Here is a 12,459-nt window from a genome sequence, read left to right as displayed (position 1 = left end):
AAAAGAGAAAAGAAAAAGAATTTTTCGAATGATCAAGTATACTGTCATCGGGGCCTGCAAAGGAATGGAAATAAGCCAATGAGAAAAACCTTTCTCGAGCGAAACGAGAGATCGATATCGTCGTCTCTTTAGCATTCTCGTAGCTTGGCGCGAAATCTGTTATACGTATACGTACTATCTCGTCGACCGTTCGTTCTCGCGATCGCTATCGGATGTATACTGTATATATATATATATGCATATATATATATATATATATATATATATATATATATATATATATACATACACACATATATGTCCATATACATATATGTATAGAGTCGGTGATCGTCGCTGTTAGAACACGAAGTAACACACAGACCGGCATCGATATTACCACGGTAATAATTATTCCCGAAGCGAAGGGGTAGGATATATATCGTGTGATTTATCGATAACGCATAGGTAACGATTATCAACAAGGTTATCGCTAGGAACAACGTTAAACGTCGAACGCAACTCGTCCGTACGATCGTTTAGCAACACCGTTTCCCTTTTGCTCGTATTCGTAGCACAAGCTACGAATTGAATTTATCGTTTCTCCTTCTTACCAAGTACGAGAAAATGAAGAAGAAGTGTAGAAGTAGATATAGAAGTAGAAGAGCAGAGAAAGAGAAGAAGGAGGAGTAGCAACAGAAGAGGAGGATCGAGCATAGACGAACAGTATGTGTGTATACATACATGTATTTATGTGTATATGTGTGGATATGTGTGTGTAGGTGTGTGTATGCGTAATGCATGCACGTAACGCAATATCAGAGAGATGCAACGTGTAATTACGAAGCAGGCTTGACCGGGCTTGAAAAGTCTTTTGAAAAGTCTGACCTTTCTGATACCAGGACACGTGCATCCTTCGTCGTTCATTCTCTTTTTGTCTTGAAATAGAAAAAGAAAAGAGAAAGAAGAAAGAGAAGAAAGTTAAAAAAAAGAAAGAGAGAGAGAGAGAGAGAGAGAGAGAGAGAGAAAAAAGGAACTGACAAAAAGTATCGTTCGACGGAACTTCACTTCCCCTCTTAGTTGAGAATTTTTTTCCTGTTTAGCCTTTCTGCTTTTTTTTTCTTTCTTTTTCTTCATCCTTCTTTTTTTTTTCTTCGACAGAACTTGTTAGACGGACGAAGAAAACTAATTCAAGTCTTCTTATGTTCCTTTTCGAAATATGATTTTTTTTTGTGTGTTCGCAGCGTCATTCTTTTACTTTGTTAAATTCGTGAAATAATTTTGATATAGTATCGTTGTTCCTTAGTGAAACGTTACCGATGGAAAATTCAATGATATTTCGTCAGTGATTCGAAAGGAACGACTTTCGTGTTTTCACAATTATTTGTCGCTTGCTAACACGAGGTTATTTACATAATGCTAACCCTCGAAACTCGTGCGAGAAGTTTTTCCGAAATTACTGGTTTCTCGATGTTGTATTTTTAAGAGAAACGTTTAAACTCTCGATCGTTAAGGATTTCTCGTGGGTTCCATTAAACCATTCTCGATATACCTTTTCCTCCGTGATATCAATTGGTTCTCGAAAACGTGTCGACTAAATTCCAAGGCCGAGATGAAAAAGTCTATGCTTTCATAATCACAGGCGAACGGTCTGTAACGAATCGTGTCTCCATTTATTTTGCAAGTGACCACCGGGATTGGTCTTTTGTTCGTTAGAAATCTTCGGGTTTACTGTCTATAAGATACTATACATATATTTCACTGTTTCGAGATTAGAATTCTTAAAATGCGTCGATCGATCAGCGCCACATTCTCTCATTGTTCCTATTGGGAGTTGTAAAACGATAGTTTTAAAAGTTAGATCAATCAACTAAACCTTTTTTACGTTGAAAGAAGAAAAACGAAAAGAATAAAAAAAAAAAAGAAAAGAAAAGAAGGAAGAAAAAAAAATAGAGAGAAGAAAAAATCTCGGAACAAATAAAATCGAAAATATTTTAGTACCATTATTTCATGCGGATTGAAATAGTAATAATGAATGCAAGGGCCGAGCCACGATTGGTCGCTGATTGAAGTGAGAAGAGGAAAAAAAGAAGAAAGATGAGAAAAAGAAGAAAAAGAAAAAGAAGAAGAAGAAGAAGAAGAAGAAGAAAGATCGCACAACCATTGGCCAAAAGAAAAATAGAATAAAAAAACCAAAAGAAAAAAAAAAGAAAAAAAATATATTATAAATTATAAAAAAAGACTGACACAACGACAACACCTCGAGGCTGCACCTGATATTTTTTCTGCATCGTTTCTTAGGCGCGTGTAAATGTTACAATAATGATAGTAATAATGACATGATAGTACTAACATTATAATAATTAATAATAATTAATAATAATAATGATAATAATATTTAATAATTAATAATAATAATAGTAATAGTAATAGTAATAATAATAATAATAATAATAATAATAATAAAAATAATAATAATAATAATAATAATAATAATAAATGGGCGTAATATCGATGTAAGGTTCATAGGTCAGTTTCATAAGCAAATGTTAGCAAGGAGGCAGTGAATGTCATGGAGTAAAACCGACGAGTGTGACGATCCATGGAAATTAAGGGCAGTTTCCTTCTGTCTATTTATCTATCTATCTATCTCTCTCTCTCTCTTTCTTTCTTTCTCTCTCTTTCTTTCTTTCTTTTACATTTACTCTCACTTTCTCTCTCTCTCTCTCTCTCTCTCTCTTTTTCTCTCTGTCTCTCTCTCGCACGCGATAATAAAATGGTTATTGCGTTTCGCGCATTCGTTGCGCTTTTCTACGGTGTACCGGTAACGAAAGACACGCGATAAAATTAATAATAGCAATAACAATAATAGCGTAATAAAGAGAGAGAGAGAGAGAGAGAGAGAGAGAGACAGAAAGAGAAGGAAAAAGAAAGAGAGAAAGAGATAGAGAGAAATAAAGATAGAGAAGTCTCTCCAACGATTCTTAAAATCACGTCTCATTTCTTCTTCACACGTTTATGCCTATCTAACTATTTAGCAATGGTTGCCACTTCGTTTTCACAGATATTTGTAAAAAAAATATATATATATATTTTGTATGTATGCGGCATGTATGTTTATGTATAATATATATATATTCTTTTTCGTTAGTAAAGATAAAACTATGAAAGTACCAAAGAGCCGGTTAGTATTCCGGCAACATTCGTGACATTCATTAATTCATTCATTCGTTCGCTTAGACCCACACGCGCACACTCTCTCTCTTTCTCTTTTTCTTTCTCTTTCTCTTTCTTTCTATTAATCATTGATCGATCATTGAGTATGTATCTAAATCACAGCTCATGCTACTAATTATTTAAAACGTATAACTCTCACGATATAACTTGTTATATCTATTAAAATTTCGTGCGTATCTACGCATATATATATATATATATATATATATATATATATATATACATACATATATATATATTTATATGCATATATAATATATTCATATATAATATATTTATATAATAAAAAAAAAAGAAAACATTCGTTATATAAAATATTTTTCTATAAAACGACAATATCTCTCGGTAATGGTATTAAATATTACTATTATAGATCATCGTATGATCCGTATACCTATACACATTGTCTCATCTCATCATCGTATTATAATATTAAAATCATCGTTTGACGCATCCTAGCCAATCGTGGAATCATCGAATAGTAGTAATTCGATCGGAACACGTCAATAATAATTCGCGTCTTAGGAACAAGAATTTGTCGCGTAGTCGCGCGAACTCGATTGAAAATTTGCGCCGACCATTTTTTTTTCTTCTTATTGTCCCGACGCCAATGGAACCCAAGCGTCGGCGAAATATAAATATAGAAGAGAGAGAGGGGGGAAATAAAAATATATAATAGAGTAATAGAGTAATAGAATAGAATAGAATAGAATAGAATAGAATAGAATAGAATAGAATGGAATAAAATAATAATAATAATAATAATAATAATAATAATAATAATAATAATAATAATAATAATAATAATAATAATAAAAAAGAATGAATAAAGAAGACGTAACAAGAGGGATTTAACGAGCATTCGGTGATACTCGAGACGATCTTTTCGTTTGTTTCTTTTTTTTTCGAATTTCATTGAGACTCGTAAAATACGAATAGTCATGGATCTGCTCTCTGCAATGTAATAGCGCTTGTCTCGATCATTTTTTTTCTTATTTTTTTGTTTTTAGTCATCTCGCTAATTATTTTTTATTACAAGGTCCATTCACATATTAATAGCCAACATCGATAATGATATTAATAATAATAATAATGATAATAGTAATAATAATAATAATAATAATAGTAATAATGTTAATATTAATAATAATAATAATAATCATAATAATATTAATAATAATGATAATAATAATAATAATAATAATAAAAAAGATTATTGAAACGAAATCGTCAGCTAAAGAATGTAAATGGACCCATTTGCAATGATATTCGATTCTCGACGAAGTCATCGAAGCGAGTGTAAGATCGAACGACGATACGTCAAGCAAGCATCTCGAAGTCTCTTCAAAGTCGATTAGATGAATCAATTCGAACTAACTCGGCGGATTGCATGCATTTCCGTTTGGATCGAGTTGAACCGGATGTTGTTGACTCCTACTGGTAATAGGTGTCGTCGGTGTAGCATTGGTACTCGTAGTTTCCGCCGATGGACTTGGATTATTACTTCCACTGTTGTTGCCACCGTTGTTAGGTGGTTGTTGGGCTTGAACACTTGGTTTCTGGGTTACGTGGGTTTGATAATGTTTAGCTAGGTGCGCCTTTTGCCTGAAGCTCTTGCCGCAAAGCGAACAGGCAAATGGTTTCTCTCCGGTATGTGTCCTGATGTGAACGTTCACGCTGTATTTGTCCTTGAAGCCTTTACTACAGATACTACAGTAATGTAAGGAACGTTCTTTTCGTTGAACGCTACCTGGCGAACCACTGGAGGCACCTTGTTGTTGTCCAGTAGAATTACCAGTGCCATCAGCGGCATTACCATTGCTCGAGCTATTTGCATTGTTGTTATTTCTGTTTGCTCGCCTGCAGTACTTCTTCGGTGGTTTATTAGTGACACCGACGCGAGAGGAAGTCATTTGAAGTTGATTCGTTGGCGGCTGCTGTTGTTGCTGCTGTTGCTGTTGGGGTTGCTGTTGCTGCTGTTGTTGTTGTTCGACATCCGTACGAGGATTCGTTTGTTGAAGCACGTCCTGTTGCGCAGCCGTGACCACCGTGACGGTGCTGACTTGACCAAGATCGGCTGGTAACGTGATAGTACCTAGACTACCACTGGTAGGATCCAACGTGTACATCACGGTCGTCGTAGCGGAGACGTTGCAGACTGGCTCGAGGCTGCAATAAGACTCGACTACCTCGTTCGCTATACTCTTAAGTTTCTCGTAATCGCCAGGTCGATAGGTCGTTTGATCTAACTGAGAAAGTAGTAAATCTTCGTCGGTACAGGCGTGCATCGATTCGTCTTGTTGTTGTTGTTGTTGCTGCTGTTGTTGCTGTTGTTGCTGTTGCTGTTGTTGTTGTTGTTGTTGTTGCTGTTGCTGCTGCTGTTGATCGGTTACCATTTGCATAGCCGCGTTATTGCTAACCGGTATGGACATGGCCGATCCTTGAGACGTCGGCGACGAGGAGGAAACCACTTGTGTCGGTCCTGTGTAAAGTTTACCTTGGAGAGCGCTTCTGAGAAGACTCTCGGCCGAATCACCGGCACCAACCGCCACAGCGGCAGCTGCTACCGCCGCAGCCTCCTGAAGATTCTGGTCGGACAACTTCCAATCGTTGTTATTGTCGCCGCCGCCGGTGCCGCCACCGCCACCGCCACCGCCACCGCCACCACCGCCGCCACCGCCGCCGCCGCCGCCGCCGCCGCCGGTGCAATTCGCGTTGGCGGACGGCGCTCTGGCACAGAGTTCCTTGCTCTCGACGAAACCACTGTCGTCCGTGGTGTATTGAGAGCTCGGTACGGTGAAACGATCGGTATGAAACCTATCGTTGACGGTCCTCGATACTTCCGCCATGTTCGTCGTTTGATCGTGTTCCTGATCGGCCGAGGATGGCTCAAGGCTGAGTATAGCGTCGAGATCTAGATTAGGCCGCAACGACCATGAGTCACCCGACGTTGGCGGTGGACTCTTGCAACAATCCAATGCGTCCATCGAGTTAGCCTCGTTGTTCAATACCGTCAAAGTATAAATCGCACCGTCTGTATTTTGTCGATCGTTCGCGTTACATCCTCGACCGACCGTCTGATGATGATCGTTCGGTCCACCCGGATGAACGCCAACAGAATCGTTGCCATGCGTCTGCGCATTTGCATGGGCCGACCAACAATACTTGTTGAGATCCTCCAATAATATATTGCACGTTTGCTCTTTACTCTCATCCGTGGCCCAATAATCGCAATCGGACTGATCCATTGCCACCTGTTCGCCACTTTGCTGTACGTTACAGGTGTTACCGTGATGAGCCCGCACGTGATGCTGATGATGATGATGATGATGATGGTGGTGATGATGACTGAGTGAACCGGTTATCGTCGAAACCGGCGGCAGTGCCGTCAACGTGTTGTTATTGGTCTCTTTTATGAACGGGGACCCGTGAATATCTCGGCTCGACTCGTGCTCCTCGTGACTCTGTTGAAGATAACCGATACTCCGACAGGTGGTACGATGGAGAAAGCTCTCCTCGTCCGATACAACACCGTCCGTAGATGTACAATGAGGAGGCGGCGAGACTACGAAATCAAAAAAATCCGTTTTTGGTAAATCCTCACCGCCCCCGCCCGGGGCAAATGCCTCCGTTAGGTCCATTAAATCGTTTCTTCTTAATATCGTCTTCGTGGTGCTAAACCGTTTGCCCCTTAACTCGAAGATATCGAAGATCCTGCTTCGATCGTTTACGATACTTCTCTTGTCTCTTTCTTCTTCTTTTCTTCTTTTTTCTTTTCTTTCCTGTTCTTTCTCTTTGTCCTTGCCGTTCTTCAACAACTATGAATCTCCGCGTTTCTTCGTTCTATCAGGCCACCGCATTCTTCGAATCGATCAGGAATCTGAAATGAGACGATCGAAATTATTAGAATGTTTCTCTTCTGATGGCAAGTCTCTTTGATTATATTTTCCTTATTATTATTATGATTATTATGATTATCATTATTATCATTATTATTATTATTATTATTATTATTATTATTATTATTATTATTAGAGAATTCGTCAGAATTATCATATTCAAGAGTATTTCGAAATTATGTGATGACATAGTAGAAAATCATGTCGAGTTTTCTCGTATGAAATTCACGAAAGTGCCTAATCATCGACGATAGCTGTTCGAAAACACGTCGGCGAAATGCTATTGAACGTCAGCTTAATTCGAATTTAATAATTCGCTTATTAGAAATTAATAACAATCCGGATGGCGCTTTCGGCCATCGTGGCGAATTCGAAACGCTGGTAGATAGGTAAGTTAAGCGGATTTTCACCGCGTATGCATGCGTTTGTTATTGCTATTGTGCGAGCTCGAGATCGCGACAAAATCTCTAATCCAACACGCCTAATGCTAATATCCGAATGGAAATGGGACAATCAGTGATATTCGCTTGGATTGCGAAATAAAAAGCAATAATCGTATCTTCTCACTGTGAGAGATCCAATAGACGTTTCTCTGTATATATTATATTCTACATACATACATTGTATATCTGTGTATAACGCATACGTAACGTGTGCCTAAGTGCGGATGTTAAATTCATAGGTTTATAGTAGCAAGCTATTACGGAAGATAGGCTCTATGCTTTTAGCACCATCCATACAATATGCGTATTACGGTACGTTCTAACACAAAGTATCTTGAAATAAGATCGAATTTATTTATTCCTCCCCATGTTGAATATTCTTTCTTTAGGTTATCATTTTATTTCAAGTAGCATTGGCATTATAGAGCTAACCGGATATACCTGCTCGAATGAGATCGTAAATTTTCTAAAGAGTAACTGTCATTCTCTTCTGAAGCTTAGGATCGATGAATCATGATTTAGACATATATTGGTCTTATCAAGAAGAATTCCTCTTCTTCTTCTTCTTCTTCTTCTTCTTCTTTTTATTATTATTATTATTATTATTATCGAGTCATCGTAAGATTCACGAAGTCGTGCGAAAGAATCATAGTAACTTATTGTTCTTATCCATCGATCGATGACGTTGACGTTGATCAACCAATCGAAAATCTTTTGTCGATTATCTTCGTCCGACATTTTTCTCACATTAAATAACGGATCCTTCTAAACCAACGAATTTCCATACCTCAAGACATTTAAAGTAAAGTGTTAACACTTCGTGACAGCTTTTCTTGCATACTAAGCAATTCCTAGTCTTAGGACAATGACGCATACCACTTTGGTATGTTCCAGATTTTCCGTGATCTGTTTTGGATTTTATAGGATCGATGAATCATAATTTAGATATATTACTATCCTATCAAAAATTTGTCTTTTTCTTCTTCTTCTTATTATTATTATCGAGTCATTGTAAGATCCACGAAGTCGTGCGAAAGAATCATAGTAACTTATTGTTCTTATCCATCGATCGATGACGTTCGCCGTTGATCGATCAATCGAAAATCTTTTATCGATCATCTACATCCGACATTTTTCTCACATTAAATAACGGATCCTTTTAAACCAACGAATTTCCATACCTCAAGACATTTAGTAAAGTGTTAACACTTCGTGACCGCTTTCCTTGCATTCTAAGCAACTCCCAGTCTTAGGACAATGGCGCATACCACTTTGGTATGCTCCAGATTTTCCGCGATTTTCTTTGCTCGTGGATTGGCGGAGCAGTCGTAGAAAGAGAAAGAGTGAGAGGGAGAGGGAGAAAGAGAGAGAGAGAGAGAGAGAGAGAGAGAGAGAGAGAGAGAGAGAGAGAGAGAGAGAGAGAGAGAGAAGGAAGGAAAGAAAGAAAGAAAGACAAGGCAGAGAGTGTCGGGCATTAGGCCGAAGAGAGACCAAGTGCTCTCTCGCATGTTCTAGGCGTGGGAACGCACCGTGGCCGTGTATAAATTCACTATAGTTGCTCCAGTACGTAGAAACGCTATATAGACGGCCTTCTCTCTTCTTACTAGAGTGTTCTATCTACTAGTTGAAAAGAGAGACTCTTAGATATATACGTAAGTACTTACATACATACATACATACATAGGTACGTTGGTAGGTACGTACGTACGTACTTACGTAGAGCGAGTTAGGCGTTCGCCTTTAGATTCTTACATCTCTCTCTCTCTCTTTCTCTCTCTATCTATCTCTTACTCTTTCATTCTCATTCGCTTTGCAGTAGATAGATAGCAACGTGGCCGCATACAGAGACGCGTGGCCGCAATCGCGGGAGACGTACAGCTCGCTTGGTATGAGGTATAAGTAACGCTTGCGCAACTTCTTTTCCGCGAGCTATCTTGCGCTGGAGTCACCAACACGATCAACATAAGTGTGTATATTACCAGCACCACCAATAACACTACCACCATTACCAACATCACCACCATCTATTACTATTACTACTACTACTACTACTACTACTACTAAAACTATGACTACTATTAATACCACCACCACCACCACCACCACCACCACTACTACTACTACTACTACTACTACTACTACTATTACTACTACTACTACCATCACCATTACTACCACCACCACCATCATTACCATCACTATCACCATCGCCATCACCATCACATCGATCCTAAACCTCTCTTCTCTTTCTATCTCGTTGTCGTCTATGTCTATGTCGTCTATGTCGTTTCTGACTTAGTGCAACGCACTGTACCAAATTAATGCGGCTTAGAGTATAGACAGAAAGCACGATTCGTGGCACGGCTATACGGCTAAATGCCAAGCGTGGTACACAACAATTGATCGAGCCGCTATCCAGTTCTACACCCGGATGTCCGAGCCTAGAACATTGTCTCTGCTTGCTCGTGCCCGGCCTCGTTGTTTGTTCCTGCATTTGCTCGGTGTACTCTCCGATTATTACAGTACGACGTTAATCGCCAACCTTGATCGTGGTTTCGGTTATCTTACATTTAAGTTTCTTCATCTTACATTAAGTTCCTCCTTCCTCTCCTCCTCCTCCTTCGTCTTCTTCTTCTTCTCCTACTTCTTCTTTTTTCGAATCCTTTTTTCTTCCTCGACGAAAAAAGAGACGGGAGAAAAAAAAGGATTAATTAATCGTGTTTAAGTATCACGTTGGAACGACTCTCGAAACATTTTTTTTCTTTTTCTCTCTTTTTTTTTTTATCTTGGATCGTTTTAATTGTACGATGTTATACTATCGCATTAAGATCGTTATCGTTTTAAGCCTGTTGTTTAGAATTAACACGATGAATCTTCTTTCCTCTTTCCCTCTCTCTCTCTCTCTCTCTCTCTCTCTCTCTCTCTCTCTCTCTCTCTGTTGTTTTTTTTTTCCTTTTTTTTTCCATCCCTCGCCCCAGGTTGAAAAATTGTAATCGTCACTTTTGAAAGTCGAACATAGCGCTTATATTAAATTTGATCGCAAGCGACGGATGGAAAGTGATGGTGCGACACGAGTGGACGCACGATTAAGTCGACGCGCCAAGTTGCACGACGTTTATAATGCTCGTAAAGCCAAGCGATATAATATCGTTTAATCGTCGCTAAGAAAACTGTCGACGGTGGGTACATAATAACGAAGGCAAATATTTACGAGCGAGAAGCCAGTTCTTTTGCTTCTGCGAGAGAGTTTTGCGAGTAAAGCAGAGCAGAGCAGAGCAGAACAGAACAGAACAGAGCAGAGCAGAGCAGTTCGGGACAGTCGTGATCGCTCTCTCGACGTTCGCCAATTAGGTCGGCTCCGTGACGCGAGCTAAGAGGTTGCGAAGGGGATTCGTGAAGTACCATACAGATAATACAATCGAAAAGAATTTTCTTTTTTTCAAACTTTTTCCATAATTTCGTCCATTTGTTTTCGTTCGTTATTTCTATATTTCTTTATTTTCTTTTTTATTTGACTTTCTATTTATTATATAATAATTCTCAAATAAAAATTAAATATATATTCTATATTTATTTTATATTTATTATGTATGTATATAAGTATATATGATATGTTTTATTTATTTTTTTTATCGTTTTTGGAAATTACAGAATGAATTGTTTCGTTAGAGTTTTATATATATAATATAATGTAACTACTTTTTTTTTTTTACATTTTGTTGTTGTTTTTGTTATATATCGGAGATATTATTATTAATATTATTATTATTATTATTATTATTTATTTTTAAAGGATTTTTTAATTATTGTTATAATAATTATTATTTTATTATTATTATTGTTGTGGTTGTTATTCTTGTTGTATATTTGATTCGTTTTAAAATACAAACTATATATACACAAGATATTTCTTCTAGCTGGCAAATATTATATAGTATGGGAAAATTTATGAAATAATTATTTGACAAAGGAACGGTTATTGGCTCGTGCAATAGAATTATGCATGTGTATCTGCATTAGAACGATGTCTAAAGCTCGTTAGATTCGAGCGTACCAACAACAACATTGGTGGTCTTACGCGAGATACGTTTCGTGAGATCGTACGATCTACTATGTAGCAAGCCTAAGTGCTTCCGATGACCATAATTCTTGGTCATTACGAAGACAATCAGTTGGCTAAACTGATAGCCCCGAGCAAGCACGATGAAAGATCTTTCGTGAAAAATTCATAAAAATTTATCATCAACTCGGTCACGTATTTATTTATTTATTTATTTATTTATTTTTGTTTGTATTAATTATCCCAAGTAGATCGTTTCGTCTAAGATTATTAAAATATACCAATTCATTCATATGCGATAACTATAATGATTTTCGCTGTCTAACTAATAACGTATAATATCGATATATACATACATACATACATTTACATTAAATATTAAAATTTATAATGAATAATTTGTATGCTCGCACGTTGTGTATGTGTGTGTGTGTTCATTTTTTTTATCAATACTATTTTTATTTATTTATTTTTTTTTTACATTTAATGTTAATACTACAAAAAATAAAATAATTTCGAATTAATTCCTTCAATATTTAAATAATTTCTAAAACAATGATTTTCTTTTACTTTCTAACTATTATATATATCGACATATATATATATATATATATACATACGCACACACACACACATATATATATATATATCTATATATAAATAAGAAGAGAAAAGGATCCTCTCTTTTTCTCTCTTTTCCGGCTAAGAGAAATATTTCATCTCGAGCATGGCTAACGAGGCGTATACCGTCGTCGATTTCGCCATTTCTTCGAATTCGCGTGTATCGATCGATACTCGTTTCTCGATTTCCTCGAAGGAATATCGTGTGTGTGTGTATATA

General features: G+C 37.3%; 1 protein-coding gene across 5 annotated transcripts in view; it reads right to left on the bottom strand.

The window, feature by feature from the left end:
* Positions 1-4,390: 4,390 nt before the first annotated feature.
* Positions 4,391-12,459, bottom strand: part of LOC127068914 (uncharacterized protein DDB_G0283357) — a 138,633-nt gene continuing 130,564 nt past the window's right edge. For all 5 annotated transcript variants that reach the window (XM_051005320.1, XM_051005318.1, XM_051005321.1 and 2 more), the window contains one exon: positions 4,391-7,096. In XM_051005320.1, the coding sequence (XP_050861277.1) occupies positions 4,590-6,857 (2,268 nt within the window). In that variant the 5' untranslated portion in view covers positions 6,858-7,096 and the 3' untranslated portion in view covers positions 4,391-4,589. The remainder of the gene's footprint in view (positions 7,097-12,459) is intronic.

The sequence above is a fragment of the Vespula vulgaris genome, chromosome 14 (assembly GCF_905475345.1).
Source record: "Vespula vulgaris chromosome 14, iyVesVulg1.1, whole genome shotgun sequence".
In the NCBI taxonomy this organism is placed as follows: domain Eukaryota; kingdom Metazoa; phylum Arthropoda; class Insecta; order Hymenoptera; family Vespidae; genus Vespula; species Vespula vulgaris.
The sequence above is the reverse complement of the archived record's forward strand: the minus strand, read 5'-3'. Positions and strand labels throughout refer to the sequence as shown.